The following is a 23,682-nucleotide window of genomic DNA, read 5'->3' as shown; positions in this document are numbered from 1 at the left end:
TTTTCTCCTGTTTCATCCTTGTGCTAAGCTAACATTAAGCTAATCAACTGCTGGCTGTAGCTTCATGTTTAGGTTCATACAGCCGTGTCCACTGCAGGAACTCGTGGGTCATTTCAGGGAATCCAGAACCGTTGTCGATGTTCTGACCTCAAGAACTGCCCTCGTGAAGCTTTGTTTAGGAAATCCAGAGCAGCTACTTTCAAACAACCCTGTAAAAAACTAAAATGTGATGCCCAATTCTGGTTAAAGACGACAACGAGCACAATGTCCTCATCGTGTAGCAGTCTTGACCAAACACTGCCATCAAAAACATCAAATTTAAAAGCTAGGCTAATGTAGAAAACTCAATTTTTTCCATTTCCGACGTGCTCTTAGAGCTGGAGTTACGCCGAATAACTCCTATTTGTTTTGACGCACTCGGAGTTGACATTGGAGCTGTTGGATTCGACACCACAATGGAAACAGAAAGCCTCAAAGGGCCGATTAGGGGGCCGTTCCTGTTCCTGCCCCGAGTTCCTGCAGTGGAAAGCCACCTATTGCACAGATACGAGGAAGATATCAAACTTTGTTTTTATTTAAAATCTAACTCTTGCTAAGTTTCCCAAAGTGTCGAATTATTCCTGTCCCACTATTCCCAGATGATTATTTGATTATTTTTCTTACCAGCCATATCCTCCTGTGTTGTCTTCTTGAGCAGTAACCGCCCATTTACCACTCACCCTTTGGCTTAAAGCCCCTTTTACACCATCATGACGGGTATCAAATGTGTGTACTGTAGACTTCATGTATATCTCTTGGGTGTAGTATTTGACTTTGGGGGGATCGCTTAAAAAATGTTCATGTATTCTCCGGTTTATAACGTCACTCCCACTCACATGCTGCCATTTTAATACTGCCAGCAGTAATGATGTAACTATTTTATAGACACTTGCTGCACTCAATAACATTAAAATCCCCCTATTGCCCATTATTTAACCACCCCTATTTCTCTCCCTCATTCTTTCCATCTCTCTCTCTGTTTCTCTGTCTTTTTTCTCTCCTCCCCCTCCTCCATTGTTAACTCTTCCCTTCTCCCCTGTTTGGCCTTTCAGTGCAGCACCATTTGGCCAGTGTGCAGGAGAGGAAGATTAAGCATGAGAGCGATGGAGTGCAGTTTCCTTACCATGGTTAGAACAACATTAAACATTATACTGTGTACATATATTACATGCTCTACTTCCGCTCACACCACCCTCAACTTGTGTGCATCTTTCTTTCTCTCTCTTTCTCTTTCTGTCCTTTTTTTTTTTCCAAAGTCTGTTTGCACTTCCTGTGAGCTCTCAGAGCTGTTCTGCATTTTCCATTTGTCCTTCTCTTCTCTTACTCTACTCTTACTTTTTTTTCTTCTTCTTCTTCTTCTTCTCCATCCCTCTCTTGTGTCTTGTTCTCTGGCTATGCTGCTGCTGGGTGGGGTTGTGTTTCTACCAGATGTCTGCTGTTGTCCGTTGTGGGTTCACCAAAGCCTTTTGGTAGCCCAGTAGCTCCATAACATCCACCGCCTGTCTGCCTCCAAAAGATGCTGTTGTAAATCTGTGAAAGGAATCACACGTCGAGGAGGATAAAGACATCTCCAGTGCATTGAAAACATCTCATTCTTACTGATGTACACTCTTTTGTAAATGTGTAATTAGGTGCATTATCATATCCAAAAAGCCACGTTGTTGTGACACCGCATGAATGCAGAGTTTCTGAAGTGACGTGAGTTTGTCAGCGACGTTCAGCTAAGTGCTTTGGGTGTTGTAATTTTGTTGTTGAGCCCGGAGAGAGAGAGAGAGAGAGAGAGAGAGTGATGAAAGAGAAACGGAGAAGGAGGAGGAGGAGGAATGTGAATGAGGGTTTGTTGAGTAGAAGCGCTTCATCCAGCCGGTTGTTTAGACAGAGCTGTTGAGTGGCGTCCCACCTGCCGTAGGCCTGACTCAACCGTCTCTGAAAGACAGCGCCGGAAAAACAACATACGACCCAAACAAACACGACTAAAGGCACTCAGGTGTGTCATCAATTCACAAGGCGCCTTCTGTCTCCGAGACATGCTTACTCACCGACGCACACATTTACAAATGACATGCAGACGAGCGCGCACACACCAGGAAAAAAAAAAACCTAAATTCAAGCTCTTTCTCTGATTTACATTCACACACACACACACACATAAACACACTCCCCAATCTGGAGAGGAGCAGCGTTCCGGTCCAGATGGCGCCTCCATGTGTCTACAGCGAAGGGAGCTACTGGGTTACAGCAGACATCTGTTCTGGTGATGGTGGTGGTGGTGTTGGGAGTGAGAGATGAGGAGAGGAGGAGAGGGGTGGAGGACGGGCGGGAGGAGGGGAGGATGGAAAGAGGGATGAAGGGGAGGGCCTCCGCCTCTCGCCTGCTCTGGAGGTGATTCTCTACCTGAATGAAAAGCTCTGAGGCATAGCAGGTGATCATGTAATTCATCATTAAGTCTGCCGTCTCCCGCTCAGCTCTGCTCCGTTCTCTCCTTCTGCCTGCTTGCTCCTGCTGCTCGGTGGTGGGAAAACCCAACTTTTCAGGAAAAGGAGGAGGAGGAGGAGGAGGATGGGGTGGGGGTTTCCCATGTATTTGTGTTATTGACGCAGAGTTAATTATTTGGGCATAAAACTGTGCTCTGTGTGTGTGTGTGTGTTGCTGAGGTGCTCCGCCTGAAGCACATGACGAGGGGCTAACGAATCGGCTAATGAGGAACTCTGCTAATATACATTGTTGTTTCTCGCTTACCTGAATGTGTGTGTGAGCTCTATTCTTTCTCTGCTGTGAGTGTGTGCGAGCGAGTGGACCGGTTCTGTGACAGTTAGGGGGGTTTGTGTGGTCGCCAGCTTGTTAGCGTGGCAAGACTACAGGGTCATGGGAGCAATTGGCTGCCAGTCTGCTCGTGCAGAGTGCCAGGAGCAGGACACAGAAATAATGTAGAACAAACAACTGTGTATGTGTGTGTGTGTGTGTGTATATATATATGTGTGTAGACTCGCATCCCACACACCCACACAGATTAAGGGAAGAGATCAGAGTAACTTCTGTTAGCTTTATCAGACAAAGCTTTCATTGGGCATCTGGGCCTCATTTGCCGCTCCTCACTGAGAAGCCGCGCGGCACCAGATATTTCAGCGAGATACCGACTAATTAGGGAATATCACAGAGACTAAAAACAATATGTATAATTTAAGGCTGTTTATGCATAATAAGCTGGTTATAATTGACGTTGGGATGTGGTGGCACGCAGTCATGCCTGTACGGACCGCAGAGGAGCCGCAGCCAAAGCGGGCTTTTGTTTGCAGCGGTGCATCGGATCCGTGCGAGTTGGGATTCGGTTTGTTGTTATTGTTGTGATCAGATTGTGCTTTTTTTTTCTTTTTGTCCATGTGGCTCTGTACTCGCAGGATGTTGGGAAATCGCAAGTGGAAAATGAGTGAAACATAACAGGACGACAATCGATGCAAAACCAGAGAGATGTTGGTGTTTAGCTTCTAGTATGACTCATTCTTCAAACCTTCACACCTGCTTTACCGAAACCGAAAACTCAGGTGTTAATGGTTCCTTTGGGATATCAGTATGTGGAACTCCCAACTAGTCGGTCAGAGCTGATGAAGCCTCTTGGATGAGAGGTCTTCAAGGAACTCAAGCAAGTCCAGTTGCTACGATTAAACCATGAGAATAACCATGACCTGGATGACTGAGAATCTTCACAGATACTTTAGCACCATTAAAGTTTGACAAAACTCACCCTTGAGCCAAAGTACATTTACAACAGGTTGAGACTAAACGAATGAACCGAATACTCTGTGTAGCAAAAGCAGAATACCCCGTTACAACACATCCATCCATCATCTTTACTCCGCTTAATCCTCACTAGGGTTGCTGGAGTCTATCCCAGCTGATTCAGGCAGGTTCACCTGGACAGGTCACCAGTCTATCACAGGGCTACACTTAAGACAGACAACCAAGCACACTCACATTCACACCTACGGACAATTTAGAATCACCAATTAACCTCAACATGATTTTGGACTGTGGGAGGAAGCCGGAGAACCCAGAGAGAACCCACGCTGCACGGGGAGAACATGTAAACTCCAGGCAGAAAGATACCCGGGTGTCCCCATTGGGACGCCAACTAGCGACCTTCTAGCTGCGAGGCAACGGTGCTAACCACTGAGCCACCTTGCATCCCTGTTACCCAACATCAATATCTTAAATGAGGACCAAAGACCATTAATAAATAGACCAAATTTAAGGAGTTGTAGACATAAATGCAAAGTAGCAACAAAATTTTAGTCCAATTTTATACCACTGGTTAAAAGATGTCATGCATATAGCTTTATCTGTGTTTTTTTTAATTGACGGGACGCGAACCGACGACCTTCTTGCTGCGAGGCAACAGTGCTAACCACCGCTCCACCTTGCAGCCCCCCGTTACACTACAGCTAACACATNAATGCATAGTAGCACATTGTTTTCCAGGGTTTATTCAACCAAACCAATAACTGATGTTTGGAACTGATATTTATTTGCAGTAAAAATGAAAATATTGGCGTCCAAATTGAGAACTTCCAACACAGAGCTCAATTGAAATGGCTTTATTCGTGTTGTAAACATGTTCAACATTTATCCTTGAGTGTTGATTGGCTTTCACCTCGGACTTGCAACCAATCAGATCGCGCCGTGGGCGGGACATTACTCGAGTTCACAGAGTGTCCACAGCAGCCAAAGCCAAAGCAGTGGAAACCAGTTTAAAGCAATAACAATGCCAAATATTAAATCTAATAATCAGCCAGTCCTTTCTTACATCTCCAAATATGTGTTAACAGTAGACTGAAATTTGCCTGCGCTGACTGTAAAACTGGTTGTTAATCCAACACCGAGAGAAGCACGATATCGTTACCATATGGATAGCGTCGTAACTTCGCTGCTTTTTACGTAGATTCTGTTCTTCTTCTACCAGCAAATAAAACGCACCTCGCTCTCCTCGTGGGGTCACATGACGTGCCTAAACGCTGGCCGCCACCTTTTTTCTATACTTGTCGGTGCCCACACAAGCGCAGCTGCACCCATGGAGCCTATGAGCATTCAGGGTAAATAGTGATAAAAACATTTCCCAGTGTAGCATTTAAACAAAAAAAAAAAAAAAGAAAGAAAGCTTTTCAGAAATCTGCTCTGTTAGACTTTATATGCTTCGCTCATAAAATCTATTTCCACATCTCTTTGGGCCATGTTGAAATTACCCACATTTTTATTTGAGTGTGTTTGTTTTATATGTGTGAATATTGTGTCGTTTAGTAGTTTACGGGCCTCTCGCTCACCAGGGTTGTTTATCGCCGTATTCTTTCGAGCGAATCCGAAGCAAACAAAAAACATGAGCTCAGTATGTTCCCGAGGAAAAGTAATGAGGTCTGTGCGTCCACGCCGATGTACTTCTTTCTATACTTCTACTTCCTCATTATTCTCTGTTTTTTATGGATTTTTCTTTCCAGAGTTTTATTTCAGCTTATATTCAACATTGCGGTTCCCGGCAGAGGTCAGATACACCATTTGGCGCTGTTCCTCCAACCCTGAAAGTCTAAATTGTGCCTTTGGATTACCATACATCAAAATAAATTCCCTCAGCGCCCACCACACAAGGCCTTGATCACAGAAGAGAGCCTCTTTTATCTGTAGCTCTCACACTTTTGGCCATGTTTCTGGTCCGCTGGTGAGCCGGGCCTATACTTAGTGTGCCCGTTTTTACCAAACTGAGGGATATTTCATGCAGTCCTGTAGCCTCAGCCGACATTTATAGCCAGAGGGGGACACTTTAATATGTTTGTCTATGTGTGCCGGCCATGCCGTCACCGCTCCTCTCCCGCTTAACTTCTTCCATCTTTTCTGCAGCGCTCCCATCCAGCCTTTCGCTGGCACGTTGCCCGGTACTTGCCACCCAGCCTGAACAGCTTGTGTGGGTGTGCGTGAGTGTGTGTGTGTGTGAGTTTCAAGAACTTCTTTATGAAATACTATAGGTCTTAAGGCAGTCACATAAAATACCTGACAGTCAGATATGCAGAACGGCACTATATCAGAAGATCCATTGATGTATGCTTTGGCGCGCTCCTCTGCAGCTATAAGTAGTCGCGCAGCTCCTGCTGGCATCGAAAAAACACAGTCTGCCCCAGATACGAGGCTATCCAGGTTCCCATTCACTCCAAAGAGGCGAGTGCAGTGAGTAGGTTGGGTTGGCATGTTTGTGTTGCTGTAGCTCTCTGTAGCTACGCCGGAGATTGTTGGGTGTTTTTTTTGTGTTTTTTTGGGGGGATTAGTCAGATAGTTCTCTAAAAGGAGACACCTCTTGATTCCAGCTGTGTTGCTCGTACACCCAGTGGACTTGGACCACCGTTTCCCAGCTCTACCTCCCGAACCTCCCTCGACCCGCCTTCCTCCCCCTTTCTCCCGTCACAACCCCCCTTCGCTCTGAACTCCCCCCTTTTGCTGCTCAAAACATGGCCTTTCACCGGACCCCGCCCTCGACCTCCCCAAACCCCCTCTCCCCCCCCTCAACCTGGCGGACCTGGTACAGCCCGTACGTAGAGTACCGGACAGACAGATTGTGAGAACCCCATCTGTATGTTAAGCCAATCAAACGAATCAATGAATGAATCGATCGATCAATCCATTGATTTCAGTCAGTCATAACCACATTTGATTCTTTGTAATCAAATTTTTTTAAAGAAGTCTGATAAAGTTCTTTTTTTTTTTTTTTTCCTTCTTCTTCTTTTTTTGAGTAGAGTCGAAGTAAGAAAAGCAGCCATGTTTGATTAAAACCTCGTCTCTGTTCTGCCATTTTGTTGATCCCCTTTTTGCCAGGACTCTCATCGCCTGGTTCTCTTAAGAAGCCGGGGAAATTCGATTTCAGCGCCCTGTCCTCCCAGACGAGGTCCCCCCGCATGGCGTTCACCCACCACCCACTGCCAATGCTGGCGGGAGTGAGACCAGGTGAGACCAACCCAGCTCCCGATCCCTACCTTGATCGCCCCCTCCCACCCCCCCACACCCTACATCCCCCTTCCTCTTCCCCCTCCTCACCATCTCCTCCTACCCACTCCACACTACTATTTCCAGGGCCCCCTCCCCAACCCCCCTTTTCCCCCCCCCCCCACCCCTCCCCTTGTGGTTTAGAGGTGGGAGTCTTTGGGAGATGAGAGTGGCTGGGCAGGTAGCTCTGTAGGTCTCCTCCTCTGACCTCGTTAGGGTGCAGGCCACGCTGGTGATGGAGCTTCTAGGGAGTCTGGGTGTGGTGTGTGGTTTTTGTTTCTCTCTGGGCCTGTCTGGTGGTGGATGGTTGGTGGTTGGTTGTACATCTCTGTGTATCATCTTCTATAGATCTTCTGTTTTTTTAGGGCGGGACGACAGATCAGGTGGCTTCTGCTGCCTCTTCTGTCCAGTCTTTCCTTCAACACCTTTGTACACTTTTTAAGGAACCGTCTGGAATCATTTGCTTCGATGGACACTCGTACGGCAGAAAAACCTAATAACCTGTTACGTAGTGATTGTTCCTCAAGATTAATTTGTTTAGATCAAATGATTCAGTTGACTAAATATCAGAAAGTTGGTGGAGTTTTACGAAACTAACTGATCTACGTTTACAAATAATTTACCAAATACAAGGACTATTACTAATGATGTCCCAGCTCAGGCTTGCGACTTCCAACCCAAGGAGTGGGGTTCTAAGAAAAGACGGCGTTTAAGGGGTGTGGAGGCCGTTTACGAAGGGCTCTACTGAATTATTTCTAGATCCTCCTTTTCTGGAGCTTCACCCATAACTCGTAAGTAAAAGTTCTCACCTTCTGCTGCTTTGATTTCTTGGGGATCCCCCATGTATTTATTTATACTGGACTACCCTTTATTATTAAAAAAGTTCCAGCAGCAACTAGAAAAAGTAGGAACGATCTCCGAAATGTACCGCCCGCGTTGGTCTGTAGTAATTTGATGTTGGTGAATATGGAGATATCCACCACAAAAGCACAACATCAGTCGACCTAATCGAAGCCTTCAGCAGGCCAGTGTGCAGGATTTAGTGGTATCTAGCAGCGAGCTCACTCATTCCTCCCTTTCTAAGCTTGTAGGAGAACCTACAGTAGGTGGACTTCAATGTAAAACAGACCCCTTACTGTAACAACATGGTGGACTCAATGGAAGAGCTTCCCAACAAAACCTCCTCTATCCATAGCTACAGGTCGTTATACGCTAACACTGATGATGTGATTATGAATACTTTAAATATCCGACACACTGGTCCTTTAAACGGATATCGGAGCTCTCGTATTAAACGGGGTTCCTGTGCCAAAATCTACTTGTAAGGTGAAACCGATCCCCTGTGATATCGAAATTAATTCAAGTTTAATCAGATCTCCACAGAGCGGCGAGCACGGGGCCTTTTAATAATCCAGGAGAGGAAAACCGTAAACACTCCACCGAGAGTGGAAGTAACGGGAAAATCATTTCTGGTTCGCAAGTCCCAAGTAGGAAGATCCAGTCGTGGGTCTTTGCATTTCACAGTTTTATATCTCTCTTTTTCTTGCCTTTTACAGTTAAATTCTGATGGACCGGGAGCTCCAGATTGAGCTCGTCTTTACTCATGCTGGCGAGGGCAGAGAGTCGGACTCTGAGTCTGAACCCGCTGCGCTAACCAGCTGATTCTCCACAAGCTGCTCAGATATCAATCACAGCCAAAGGGGGCTCCGAGTATCAATCATCACTCTCTTAATTTTATCACCCCGGCGCAGATCGTGTCGGGGACTTTCTTGTCTTTCTTTTTTTTTTATTCCAAAACTGCACATTTGTAAATTCGCCCAGTGAAGGAGCTCGCTGGAGATAATTACCCATGTGCTTTAGTTCTCCAGCTAGGCTACATCAAAGGATTTTTAAGCCACCAAGCAGATGTGAGGCAATGAGGTTGACCGCCGAGTCATTAAACCCTCCTCCGCGGTTGTTGACAGCCCCTATTCCTCTTGAGATGTAGCTACAGCGAATCCAATCTCCGCACACACTCATAATGTGTACTGTACGTTTTCACACCAACGCGCGCACACATGCGTACGACATCCCTCCTCGCTGTGGCGAGCAGTTGTAATTTATACAGTTGTGATTTGTTTCTCTTTACACCAGCTGTAGCAGTGTGCGCGTTGGGGTTGCTGCCATGCTGCCTGCTCACCACATCACGAGCCTTGTTGTTGTTCTGTGTAAAAAGACAAGATCCGAGGGGATTTAGGAGTCGGAGAAGTGAGATGGAGGAGCATGCGGGGGCCAGCTGCTCGCAGCGGCGGCGGTTGTTTGGTGGTTTTCATGGAGCTTGTCGTTCCAGCCACCGTCATCTGTGGTCCAGCAGTAGTCTTTGGACCTTTCTGGGACAGCAAAACCCCCATTTGAAGGAAGGAATACTTGAAGGAGAAAATATTTCACCATTAACTTCAGCGCACTTCCTGTGATCCACCCCTACGATCCTCTAGCAGCTCCCAGTGAGTGTCTAGTGGGGCCATTAGTGCCCAACGGGAGTCGAAGCAGTAAAGAGAATAAACAGTTTGTAAAGTAAGTAAACATACGGATGCTATGTTTGGAAGACAGCTTGAAGAATAGGACGAAAGTACGTTTTATACGTATAGCACCTCTCAAGAGCAAACTGCTTCTTAAAAGAAAACCAAAAAGCAAATAGGAGACAGAATACAAGACATTAAATCGAGACTACCAGATAAAAAACATTGGAATGGGTCTTTAAAAGAGTGTCCACAGATCTTAATTCCAACAGGGGACAAGTCCAAAGTTTTGGAGATACAACCTCAAACCTTTTGTCTTGAGCCTGGAGCGAAGAACAACCAACAAACTGTGATCGGATTCCTTACTGGTATTATAGCAGCTCTGTAGTGAAGACAGGTGTCTGACCAGGACTCTTGAACTGAATTTGATGGGGAGCCGGTGTAAAGCGATCAGGATTAGAGTTGCAAAAGACCCTCTGGATGATCTGGCAGCAGAATCTTGGAGCACTTTTAAGTGGTTCAGAGATTTATTATCAAGACGGGTCAAAAGGTCAAAGTGGGAGGAAATGAAAGCTCATATGGGAACCTCAATCTTATCTATGAACACAACAGACCGGAGTTTAGCAAAGTTCCTCAGCTAGTAGACAGTGAATAATTTGCTGTGAAAGTGTAAGCTAAAAGTAAGCTAAATGGTTGAAGTTGTTAGCAAAAAATACTTGATTAATGTTGAAATGGCTAAATACAATATATAAATGGATAACACAGATTTTGTTTTAAAAAATAATGGCTGGTATAAATGGATAAAAACAGTTTAATAATAGAATCGACAAAAGTTGAAATGACTTAAATTAATGTATAAATGGAAGAACCAGCTAAAAAATAGTGGATAAATGTCAAGCTAGTTAGCTAAAAGTAATGGATAGCATAAATGTTCAGATGCATAAACTTCAGGTATCAAGACGGCTTAAAAGCAATCTGGAAATGGACAAAGCTGTGCAAAATAGTGGATTAAGGGAAAAATAGTTATCTAAAAGTAATGAATGAAATAATTAGCTTAAAGTAATTGATAAATTGTTGAATAGGTATCTAAAAATAATGGATACATGTAAAAGTAGTTAGCTAAAAATTAATGGATAAATGGTAACAATAGTTAGCTAAAAGTTAAGAATAAATGTAAAAGTAGTTCGCTAAAAATTAATAGTTGAATGGTGGCAATAGTTAACTAAAATTTCAGAGTAAATTTAAAAGTAGTTAGCTAAAATTAATAGATGAATGGTGGCAATAGTTAGCTAGACATTCAGAATAAATGTAAAAGTAGTTAGCTAAAAAAAAAAAAGATAAATGGCTGTGATAGTTGGCTAAAAGTTGCATGTAAATGTGTATAAATAAATGAAATGGCTCCAAATACTGGACGAAATAGTTAGCTATAAGTCGTATATAAATGTTAAAATAGCCTAAAAAATAAGGCAATTATGATTTTTGTTTTCTTTTTAAATTTGCTAAAAGCAATGGACAAATGGATGACATAGCTAAATATAACTGTAGCTTGAAAGTGATCAAAAACAAACATCCAGCTTCTGCCATGAGAACAGATTTAACATCTGAGGTCAACTACATAAGAAATTATTAATATTAACTTGGATATACTTAGCCGTGTAAAAACATTCAGTCCAGATGATCACAGCTGTATCATGTGAGGTAAAGTCAATGAAGAGATCTCTGGGTGTATCTGACAGGACTCTAAGGACACATGGGACCAAATAAAAAAGATGGGAACCACTTCTGTAGAGGGATGAGGGGGTGCAGGGATTCCCTCTGATCCCGTCCCCTCCCCTCCGCCTCACCATCCCCAGCACCCGGTCCCCGTCCTCACCCCCCTCTATATACCCCCTGCGTTTGGCCTTCGCCCAGTCCCTAATGGGATTAGTATGGGACTATAGGAGCAGGGAGACAGCTTCACTTGGGAGCAGGCAGCCTGGCATGGGAGCAAGGTGCTGCTGGGCTCCGAGGCACAGGCCCAGTCTGGGGGGTAATGCAGCCGGGTTGGCACCCTCACCGAGTACTCACACTCACACACACACAATGTATAAGATGCGAGCACCAAAGAGTGTTGGCAGCCCGACGTGGGCAGCTGGGGGGCCTGGATGGGATGGGGTGGGTGTCAGACTGGCACGGCGACGAGGAGAACAGGCTTCTAATACAAATCAAGGAGATTTAGTAATGGATATAGGTCTGACAGAGCGGGCTTTGTGTTTGGTGTGGCGGGGCTCGAACAACTGCTCCCCTCTCGCACATACGTCTATTTTCCTCTCTCGCGAAGAACAAAAAGATTTTTTTATACACGTACGTATATTTACGGGTACGAAGCGCCGTAGCCGTTTAAAGAAAACATCAACTCAGACCTAAATTGTACGATTATTTCAGTCGTACAAACAAAATGTGTCAGATAAAAAAGAAAAAAAAAACAGCTTTACCATGCAAATGCCAAGTTGCATCAACGCCAATGAATCACACCCTCAGAACAGCACACAGGCGTGCAGGCATTAAGACAGACCGGCTAATTTAAGACATTACTCAATGATCTCTTTGTGCTTTCTCTCTTTTTTTTTTTTTTTACAAGCTCTTTGGATCTGATTTCAAAAACCGTAGCTCTCTGCATCTTGTGCACATTCAGGTGTGTGTTTGTGTCCGAATGGCTGAAAAATGTTGAAACTCTGCACATATGAATACAATGTGTGTGTAAATCTCCTCCATAAAGCTGCATAGGTTTAATGGAGCCGTCATAAAACACGAGGAATGCCTGTAAGAGCTATTAACTTGAATTTTTTTTTTGTTCCTGGAAAAACAACATTCCCCTCGTGTTGAAGGCAGATTTAAGCTTCATCGTTTGCAGTCGATGTTTCTCGCTGTCATTCGTCCGTGGCTTAATTCATCTCTCACATCTGGCAGAGTGTTGGAAATTCAGTGGTTCATGTCTTTTTTTTTTTCTCTCTCTTCTCTCGCCTCCTTCCTCCTCCTCCTCCTCCTCCTCCTGTCGCCGCTGGTGGTCGTCTAACACAAACACCTGTGTTTGCAGGGAGTCCCCGTGCTTCAGCCTCGGCCCTGCACTTCCCGTCTCCCTCCATCATCCAGCAGTCTAGCCCCTACTTCACCCACCCAACCATCCGCTACCACCACCACCCTGGACAGGACCCCCTGAAGGAATTTGTGCAGTTTGTCTGTGCTGATGGCTCAGGGCAGGCCGCCGGACAGGTAAGAGAAAAGGAGAAAAGACGACTGAACTGTACCAGCTTGCACGTAGCTTATACTGGACTGCTGAGTAGTGCGCTATTAAAAGCAACTGTAAAAGACTGGAAGTAGAAAAATAAAGTATATGAGTGAAAATGTACGGAAGCAACAACGGGCCAAATGTTACCACTGCTGTATACCTCATGTTGACATGTGGTTTGCTTTCCAAAAAAACAAACAAATTGTTCACAAATTGAGAAAATCCCAAAGGTTTTTTTTTTAAATTGTCGCCTTTAGGTCATGTGACACAGCGGTCTTCAACCTTTTTTGCACCACGGACCGGTTTTAAGCAAGAAATGTTTCTACGGACCGGTCATTACGCACATAACAAATAATAATTGTTTTTTTTTTTCTATTGAAAAGTTTCATAAATGAATAAAATTAATTTTTATTGCTTAATATGTTTACTTTTTCTCTGTCTCAGTATCGAGTCTCTCCCACTTTCCAAAGCAGCTCTCCTGAGACGTTTGTGTTTGACTGACGGCTTCGTTTAGCAGCCGGGCATCAAAACTGACAGTCAAACGCGGGAAACGAGCACAAACGGAAGTGACGGGAAGACGAGCTAGTCGTTTTTCAAAATAAAACACCCTGCAGACTCCGCTGGAAATAAAAATAAACCAATAAAACGTTTTTATTCTATCTGTGCGGCCCGGTAACAAATGACCCTCGGCCCGGTACCGGTCCGCGGCCCGGTGGTTGGGGACCGCTGATGTAACAGACACAATATAAGCTAATCCCTGGAATCTTAACTCCAATTTTTTTTGGATTTTCAGATCCTAATTCGAGCACTTAAACAAATCCGTGTTAATTATGCTTAATTTGTGAACTCCTAAAAACACGAGCATATCTGTTAAGTAGGCATTTGTTCAGACGGTTGGTTAAAACGCCTCAACGTTAAGTATGCAGTCGTGTTTTAATTTTAGAACTTATTGTTAAATTCACGTCCTCTTTTTGCTTCCGCATCTTTGAATAATCAGCAACTCGCTTTACAAATCTAAAACCATAATACATATATGATTAGTTCAAGTGCATGCAAAAAACAAAAGCTTATTTCCACCAACACCGTAGAGAGAAACGCACCCACAGCGACACCAGTGGAACATACTGTTTAGTCAGCTGCTCTACAGATCTTTGTATTGTCTTGTCGATGTCACTTTGCCGTTTCCTGTTTCAGACCCCCGACGTTCTCCCCTCCTCGTCTCTTTTTTTTTTTCTTTTTTTTTTTTTCTCAATTATTTTTTTATTTTGCTCCACCCAACCCCTCAGAAGTTACAACCATCAGCACGAGCGTGAATCAGTCACGGCCTCACTTCAAGTCAAGCATACCCGTCCTGTGTTGTTGTTGTTGTTGTTGTTGTTGTCATCGTGTTTCTGTTCTCATCTCTAGCTGTTTCCGATTTTTTTAGTTGGAGTTTTGGTTGTTTGGTGCTGGTATCGTTGGTGGTGTTGTGCTTGTGTAGAAGAGTATTCTCCCATGGTTTTTGATTTCTTGCCATCTTCTGGACGAACCCAGTTCAAATGATTTGCTCACTTCCCTCCTCCACACCTCCTCCACCCGACACGGACCTCCCCACTCCCCACCTACCCACCCACCCCCTGTGGAGCCTCTCACCTCCAGCTCCTCTCAAACCCTGTGGTGACTATTATTTATTCACACCTCCATGAAAGATGCCGTCCACATACATCATTCCTTTGGTTGTTGTTTCCCACCTCCCCACCTCCTCCTCCTCCTCCCCCTTTTTCCACCATCGCTCCCCCCTCCTTCTCCTCCCTCCGTCATGGATATTTTTTTTTTTTGGACCCGGCCTCCCCGAGCTGCGTCCTGTTTTCATTCCGTGTCTGCGGATTGTCGCATGTCGCCCTCCTGACCCTATTTGTGTTGTCTGCAGCCAAACGGGAGCGGCCAGAGCAAAATGCCAGGCTCCTTCTTGCTGCCTCCACCTCCCCCAGTGGCCCGCCCAGTGCCCCTCCCCATGCCCGACTCTAAACCCAACAGCACGCCCCCTGACGGCGGACTCTCCTCGCCCGCATCTCCGTGTAAGTGACCCCGCAGAGACCGTTCTCAAAAACCGACACCAAAATTTTAAAAAAAGCAAAAACAAAAAAATCTGAAACCTCCCCTCCCCGCCTCAAAAAAAACAAAAAGCCCTCTCCAGTGAACAGACCCGTGTCATTGTTCTTCCTCCAACTTCGTGCCATCAGTGTGTATCCAGCATCTCACCTCCCTTTAACCCTCGGAAGGCGATAGAACGTACCGTGGGGCACGTTTAGAGTAGCATCACCAGAGGTTTGGTGAGATCCGTCTGTCGTTACGGACTTCTGTGGGACTCCTCAGGGTTCCGTATTAGGCCTCATAAGGTTGCGTGGCTCTACACGCTATAAGCCCGTTCTGCGTTATGTGGTGTGGATCGCCACTCCAGCTCCTTCTAAATCCTCCTTTCCTCCCCCCGCTGCTGGACTCATCCGCAAAACCTTGTGAGAAGATTTTTTTTTTTCTTTTGATCCTTAATTGATTCTTACTTGCGAAGGGCACAAATTTAGGGCAGTTAATTTACATGGACTCCAGTAGAAATTAGGACATTGGTGGAATAGTTTTACTTCCCTTTTGCTTTAGCTCATTTCGGCTTTTTGGTGGGATATTTCTTTTTTTTTTTATTGCTTGGTGATTTGCTAGACAGGAAGAACAGGGTGTGCATTTTCAGGTAAAGCAGCTTCTGTGAGTCGTACAGTAGGTTTCCTCACCTGTGATAGGAGGGGCACTGGATGGAGCACTTTCTTTTTCTTTTTTCTTTTTTTTTTTGCTTGTTTTTAGCAACTCCTTCAAATTTAGTGTTTTCGTTTTACCCCCCCAGTCAGCGTCTCAAAGTCTTCTATGTCTTATGTATGTTATTCCGATTCTTAGCAACACATGGGTGTGAACTGTATCTTCCTTCCTGTCTCTCTCCTTCTTGTCCTTCTTCCCTTTTTCCTCCACACAAACAGACTCACATATTGCACCAGTCTGCACACTGAATCCCCGAATCCCTCAGTGAGATTCAAATTCTGGAGTCCGTAGGGTTCCTCAAACTGCCCTAAATTTGTCAGAGACGTTGATGCCAGTGGGTTTTAAATGTCCCTGACTGATCCTCGGTGTCAGGATTCGGGTGTGCTCAATCACTTCCAGCTGAGTTTAGCGACTGGATTTAATCACTTAGGGAGATCTGAGTTTGCATACCAGACTTTGGCAAACTTATCCATAGGGGTTTCACTGACCTCAATGATATACAGCCGTACTTTCTGTAGAAGTAAGTGCATGTATCAGATTTTCTTTTTTTATTATATTTTTTTTTAAATAAAATTTTTCTGGCCGGCTTTAATCTTTTTGATGTGTTAGATTTACTCTGTGCTACTTAATCTTAAAGCAGCATTTTGGGAAACACACTTGTTTGCTTTGTGGCTGAAGCTGAAGATGCCACTTCTCATATCGGCGTTATAAATCTGAAGCTACATTAGCTTAGCTTAGCATAAAGGGGTAAACGGCTAGTTTGGTATTTTTAGTGGAACTAAAAAAAAAATAGTTCTGGGTTTGCAGACCGAGTGCAAACATTTCCAGAAGTCCTACTGTTTTTATAATTTGTACAGATATATTTGACTTTAGACTGTAGTTACAAGTCACAGGGTTTTCTTCTCCCCATCTGCTATCTGCATCTCACCGCTTTCAAAGTTCATAATGGGAATAATCTCCAAACGGCAGTCTACACGCTAGAAGTGGCAAATTTAGCCAAAGTCTTAAATAGTACCATAAGGCAGCACTGCTAGTTTGTTTGTTTTTTGTTTTGTTTTGTTGTTTTTTGCAGGGTCGTAGCCATTCCAATGGTAGTGCTCACCGCCCGACATGCAAACGTTCCACTAAACAATCCCCCTGTTATTGTTTTCCAAGGACACTGTTGCTGCATCCTGGGCTTAGCGAAGATGATTGTGTTTGTGTTTTAAGGAAACAAACAAATCATTTGAAACCCCTATGAGGTGTGGTCCGATTATTCTCCAGGACTGGCACAGCGCTGCGGAGATAGGTCTAGCAATGCAAGACGGATATAACAAATTTAATTAAAATTTAAGGAGGCTTTAGAGGGACTAGCAGACAGATTGTGTTATCTTTGGATAGAGCAAGCTGGCCGTTTCCCCATCTAAGTCTTTATGCTAAGCTAAGCTAACAGACTGCATCTTGTACAGTCTGAAGACAGAGTAGTGTCACTTTTCAACTAAACGAAAACATTTATTTCCCAAAATGTCCAAGCACACTGCTTTAAAGATTCCACAGGACGTTGCACTGCTCGCTATTTCTGTGTACACTCATGTCCTCTGTTGTTCTTCTTCTGTTTCTGTAGCATACTCCACGCCAGGCGCCACAGCTCCCAACAGGTTTGTCGGCATCGGATCACGGGACAACAACTTTCTGAACATCCCGCAGCAGACACAGGTAGGTGGTGGTTTCGGTGGTGGTGGGGGGGGAGACACACTGGCACTTTGTCTCTCTGTGTAGAAAACTGAGGAGGGAACTCGTCTGTTTTGACTGCGATTACTGGTCAAACTCAGGAAACTTATTAACTGCGTGGATGTACGCCAAAATATTTCCTATTCCCTTACTCCCTGAAACCTGCTGCTGGGTTTCCTCCACCTCTCCTCTCACACCATCCCACAGCGCGCCATCAATGTGTGCATTTGTACATCTGTATTTTACTGTACGTGTGTGGTTTACCATATGTGCTCAACTGTTTATTTGGCACATATGGAGCCTACCCTTCAGGCGGCAAAGCCTTCTTCGCTCATTGCCTTTTTCACTCCCTCTTCTTGCTACCTCTCCCTTCCCCGTCTCCTTTCCTACTTCAAGTTCTCCCTCTTTTTTTTTAACTTTTCCCACTTTCTCCCCTGCCTCATTATCTCTGTCGCTCGCCTTTTACTTTCCCCTTCTTTCACCTTCTCCGTTCCTTCCCTTCGCTGCTCTGCACTTGGTTCATGAGCCTCCTCCATTACCACCAGTACTTTTCTCATTAGTGTCCAACCACACCCGCCTGGAGCCAGCTCAGCTCTGCTCCTCGACACATGGAAACCATCTGAAACTGCTCTGCTGATCCCCTCCCTTATTTCTCTGCCCTCCGTTCTCTCGCTTTTTCTCCCTTTCCATTTCTGCCCCTCCGCTCATTACACTCCACTCCATACTCCCCTTACTCTCATTTCAGTCTTTATTTCCTTTTTTTGCTCCACCACTTTTCACGCTGCCTGTTTTCCCTCCTGTTCCTCTTTGTTGATAATGTATGCATAACTTGCCTCAGCCCTGCCTCGTGTCTTTCTTTTCCCCCCTGCGTTAGGATTTTAGACATACTCCAACACACGATGTGGACATCCGAACATTGCCTTCATACTGTATTTGAATGTCAAACATGAATTTCTAAAACCATGGGCATTAATCTGCTGCTGTAATAGCTTCCACTCGTCAGCCACAAAGCCATTACAGTGAAACCGAGCACTGATTTTGAGCAGTAAAGGCTGATTCACAGTCGGGGTTCCCCTACATCCCAGGTCAAGTTCTCTCGCACCAAAACCATTTCTTTATGGTCCTGGCTTTGCGAATTTGTGCACGGTCATGTTGGAACGTGATACAGTCTTTCCCAAACTGTTACCCACTAAGTTGGAAAGACGCTGTTGTCTGAAATATGCTATGGATTTACCTTCGTCGGAAGGAAGGGGCCCAGCCCGAACCGCAAAAAACAACCCCAGACCAAAGGTAAACAAGACTATACGCACAGAGGTAACCACTTACTTTTGGCCATGTAGTGTATCTTCACACAAAAGCCTCGACGTTCTGCGCCGAGCGGGACAAAATGTCTGAAATGTGGTTTTACTTTTTAAGGCATGAACCAAAACACACAGCATTAACTGTTTACATGTGTCTCCGCGACGACACAAAAAGATTAATGATCCACTGAAGAAATTAAATAAATAAAGACCGCTTACAAGACAAAGACCTTGTCAAAAAAAGTGTGTACGTGGTGACTACAGAGCAGACTGGGGAGGCTCTCGTCGCGGCAGCAGTGGGCTTTGTGCGCACTCTAGTGGCGAGTGTTGGGCGCTGCAGCCCGGGGAGGAAAGAAACAAGATACCGACAGGACAGGAAAAGAAGGGAAATGGAGGGAACAAAGCAACGGAGTTTCGGCCCTTATAGAAGTCACGTCCCGGCCGTCTCGTTACCCCCGGCAACCAGACATGATGTCATAGCCAGTTGATCTTGAATTTGAGAAGGGGTTGCTCTGGAGTGGGTGGGGGGCGAGCGCGGGGGGCAGGAAAGTAAAGAGGGTGGTCACTGTCTGCTGCCAAGGATTTAGTGGGAGTGTTCACGGGAGATAGATGGATTGTGTGTGTTTGTAAGAGCACACACAGAAGGAGAGAGAGAGGCAAAGTAACTAAGACGGGAGAAGTTACAATGCCCAAGGACTGCTGGGACAGTGCCCAGGGGAGTAGGGTAGCTGAGAAGGGCAGGAGGCGGGGGGTGGTATTCATGCGACCTGTTAGAGTCAAACAAAACAAAAGGCTGCTTCCCCGGAGGCTCAGAGTAGTTTCCAAGGCTTGACTTCTAGAATGTTGGCGCACTAGCCGGCAGTGCCAGATCCTGCAGGCCAAGCGGGGCAGCCAACAACAGCGGCGGTGACCCATTTCTGCTCCCTGCTCACGCTGAGGAGAAAAAACCCAACGTGAAGATGGCGCAAGCGACAGGGAGCGCCAGACTGCCATCCCCCTGCTGCAGCCTCGGCCATTAGGAGCCATTCACTGCCCGGCCAGATTTAAGACGTTGCTGTACTCCTCTCCAGAACCGGACAGACTTGACGATAATAGTTGGGCGAGTGGCCCAGATGGCTGTTCTGTCACTCACTGTGGTTAAGAACTGGAGGAACCTCTAGAGGCCAAAAGCCGACACGGTGCACAGTTTACAGTTGCTGGCATTTGTCATTTCCTTGTTGCCTTATTATATCTTTCTCTTAGCCATCTGAGCGGTGGCGCTCTAAGCACGGCAATGCCAGTTGGTCAGTCGTCCGCCGCTTTGGTCCAGACAGAAATATCTCAGCATCTATGCAAGAGGCTGCACAAAAGTTTGCACTGACATTCCAAATGTCTTCATGGCATGAAGAGGATAAATTCTACCAACCTTTATGACATCAAAGACCTTTTCTGTATCGGCATGAGCTTTACATTTGTGCTTCAGAGTGAAATATCTTGACAGCAATGGCTCGCCAGAATGTGTTAAAGGTGTTCAAACATCCCAAGAGATGGCCTCTGACATCTTTGTTGATCTCCTGGATGTTCATCTCGTCCTACCATCATGTGAAACTTTTAGGCAGTACTTTAGTTACTGATGAAATGCCTGCAGAACCATTGAAAACCTCTGTCTCAGCTGGGCATTGCATTTCTAACCAGGCGAGACTACGGTGGTAAACCTCAGGTATTGTTGGTTTGGAAAAGAAGCAGGAGCAACTCAGAGCTGCAACAAATTAAGAAAGCTTTGCTGCACCTGGAAACTAACTTCTTAAAGACGTGCCCCTCGACTGTACAGACTTAAACCTGCATTCTTTCAGCCAGCAGGGGGCGACTCCTCTGGTTGCAAAATAAGTTGTATCCCACTTGATCCGTTACGTCAACAAACCTTTTCCTCAGGAGTTTATGGTCTCAATCATTAGTTTCAAGGCTCCTTAAGGACAGCATGACGTTCATTATAGTCTCAAAATAGTTGATAAAACGGTACGTTTTGGGACATGACTACATTGTGATCGTCCCAATAATTCACTCCTTAATGAGTGTGTTGTCACTCAGATCTACCTCTCACGTCCAGTTTCAGAAAACCAAGATGGTGGCATATAAATTCCAATCTTGAGGCTTCAAAATAGTTTACAAACTAACAGGCGGGTGACAGACTGGTGCCTGCGGCCATCTTTGATTTTATTGTTTGTTTGTTTTGTTATTATTATGAGCTCTTGTGTGTTCACGTTTGCTTTGACATTAACATCATCTAATTCCCTCTTCCTCTCTTTTTCTTTTTCAGTCTTGGTTCCTCTGACAAGATCTGTGCACAAACCAGCAACTAGAATTCTTTCTTTACAATCGGAAATAGAAAAAGAAAAAAACAGAAAAAAAAAAAACAGAGAAACAACCCGCAGGATGATAATTGTCCTCCAACCAACCCACCGACCGACCGACCGGCCCTGATACGAAATATAACCAAGCAACGCAGGAAATTACAGCAGCATGACGCTTTTAGTGGAACTCTGGACTTATTTACGCAGTCAGAGAGAGAGGACCCGTTTCGAGCAAAGATGGATAGATGGAAAGATAAATGGATGGACAAGAGGATGCCGGGATGAAAGAGGGAGTGAGGGGACAGCGGCGGCAAGCAGGCATCTCTCCTCAAACCACCGAACCAGCACAGCACAGACCAGCAGCAACGCAGGAGGAACCTGAGGATGAAAAAAGCGGTCAGCTTCTCCTACTTCGCAAGGACGTATTGTGTAACGAATGGCTAAGAAAAAAAATCAACTGTCCAGCAGATACAGATTCAAGCTACAAAAAGCTTCGCCCACAATGAATCCACAGCCTGATCAAACTATTAGGTTTCCAGTGAAAGCTGCAGTCCATGCTCCTGTGATGTCTGTCATCACCCAAAATCAAATTGACCAACGCTTCTGTCCCTCTGAATGACCATTGACTCTATAAAGCCCCCTTTCACCCTACTACTAACTAGAGAGACCATGCCAAAACATATCTTGATTAAGGGTTGCACTACAAGCTGAATCAATTAACACTAATCTTAACGATGTGCACTATTTACCTACAAGGCATGGGAGGTAAACCAGACTTGCCTACTCAAAGTTTTAAAGAGGAAATAAACCAAGGTACAAGAAGCCTTCACGTGTCCTCAACCCCCCTCCCCATCGCTCAGTTCGACAAATCATTGGCCTCCGCTCATTCTCACGTCTCCCCGCACATTCACACAGTCTGTGCCATGAACACAGCACAAAAACACACACAAACACACACACACACATTTGCCCAGTCTCACCATTTAGATTGTAGTATTTATAGGTGGTGGTGTTGTGTTATTATATTTTCATTTTATACACAGTAAGCCCAAGATGAATGATTTTATTATCTCTTGTGTGTTCTCTTATTTGAATTTATTCCTTTTGGATTTGTACTATTTTATAATTGTTTTGTATTTGAATGACAGCACCTTAAAGAGAAACACAGTAAGAAGCGGTATGTTGAAGCGGTGTGGATGGTGCGGTTAGCTAACCCAGATCGAGTAGTTTTCGCAAAAAAAAAAAATAACTCAAAAGAAGGTAGACGTTTTGGGAAATAAACCTTTCTTTTTTTTTCTTTTTGTTTTTTTTAGTCGAGGAGACTGATACCATTGGCTTGCCAGTACAGTAAATGGGTGGCTACTACTAGCAGCTGCTTAGCTTAGCATAGCATAAAGGCTGGAAATGGGAGAAACAGCTAGCCTGGATCTGTAACTAAATCGACACGCTAGCAACTCCAAAGCGTGTGGTGACAACGGTGCCTTCAAAATGCTCTTGAGTACAAATTAGTAAACACCAAATGATTAGCGTTCAAGTGCTAACATTGTCCCCAGGTCATGGGAACACTCTGAGGTTAGCCTTTTAGCGAGCTAGCAAGCTAACTAGCAGGAAACTGTGGGACATGCAAAGGCAGATTGAAAAGGCTGTTGGAAACATTTTCCTCAGATACAAAAACGCCAAGAACAACTCTATTTAACTTGAATGAAAACATTTTAACTAACCGTCCACTGACAAATAAACTCCCACGCACTTCCTTGACAAACCTGGGAGGAAACACAGTATTTGTACAATTGTGTATGTGCACATATATGATTGGCCTTGACGACATATTGTTGTAGCAGTAGATACCTTTTTAGCAGGACGACTTTTTTTTTAGCCAAATTCCATAGCGTCGTCAGGCTAATTCAAACATGGCCCTTGTTACCTTTAAATTAATCTTGCATTGTCCATATTATTGCCATTGGAGGGAAGCGCTCTGACATGTTTGTGTTGCATCAAACTGATAAGACGTTAAGCCCAGGATGACAACAAGCACTTGTGTGATCCAAAAAATTTGCCAACTGGCTAGCGAGCTTGGAGGTTGTTGTTTCTTGTCGGGATTTAACCCAAATAGCGTAAATGCTTGGCGGTGATATCAGGCTGTCGACTTCTGGTAAGTCAGACTACCTTTGAACAAAGCCAGACTTCAGCCTTTTGCCCGTTTCCAGTCTTTATGCTTAACTAAGCTGCGTCTTCGAATCGACGGACAAACTAAGCGGTATCAATCGTCGCCTCTATCGAGCTTATTTTCCAAATCATCCATCGACACGGCTCAGCTCGTTCTCAGTGCCAGATTAACCTCTCGACGCGATGCAGGGTTTTTGACAATCACAGGAAGCTTATGTTTTTTTCTGGGAACCGACCTGCTCGAAGGTCACGAAAAAAGCTGGGGGGAAGAGAAAAAAAAGAAAAAGAAATCTACTACGAACAGATCGAGGTAGTGCCGCTAGTTGCCGGTGGTGGTGGTGGTGGTGGTGATATATGAGTGATAGGAATAAAAAAAACAGAACCAAGGGGCGAAGGTTGCTGAAGACGGGACCCAGAGTAAAAGAGAGAGTAGCTCTTCTTCTTTCTGTCTCCCTAAAGTTTACCCTGTTGTTTACACTCCCAGACGGGCCGCTGCTCCAAGAGCAGAGGAGGCCACACTGCGGAGCAAAATGCATATGTGACATATCTGGCTGTTATCGAGAGCGAAC

At 44.9% G+C, this 23,682-nt stretch overlaps 1 protein-coding gene across 6 annotated transcripts in view; it reads left to right on the top strand.

Annotated features, from left to right (window-relative positions):
* Nucleotides 1-22,438, top strand: part of LOC103370143 (nuclear factor 1 X-type-like) — a 102,207-nt gene extending 79,769 nt beyond the window's left edge. For 2 of the 6 annotated variants that reach the window (XM_008299077.1, XM_008299074.1), the window contains exons 7-11: nt 1,092-1,166; nt 6,889-7,017; nt 12,631-12,806; nt 17,210-17,301; nt 20,914-22,438. In XM_008299077.1, the coding sequence (XP_008297299.1) occupies nt 1,092-1,166; nt 6,889-7,017; nt 12,631-12,806; nt 17,210-17,281 (452 nt within the window). In that variant the 3' untranslated portion in view covers nt 17,282-17,301; nt 20,914-22,438. Of the gene's footprint in view, nt 1-1,091; nt 1,167-6,888; nt 7,018-12,630; nt 12,807-14,731; nt 14,880-17,209; nt 17,302-20,913 lie in introns of all 6 variants that reach the window. The other 4 variants (XM_008299080.1, XM_008299075.1, XM_008299076.1 and 1 more) reach the window with 4 other exon arrangements.
* Nucleotides 22,439-23,682: the final 1,244 nt, after the last annotated feature.

This window comes from Stegastes partitus, unplaced genomic scaffold, assembly GCF_000690725.1.
Source record: "Stegastes partitus isolate 25-593 unplaced genomic scaffold, Stegastes_partitus-1.0.2 Scaffold1378, whole genome shotgun sequence".
Taxonomy (NCBI): domain Eukaryota; kingdom Metazoa; phylum Chordata; class Actinopteri; family Pomacentridae; genus Stegastes; species Stegastes partitus.
Note: the sequence above shows the minus strand (reverse complement) of the source record. Positions and strands in the feature narration are given on the sequence as shown.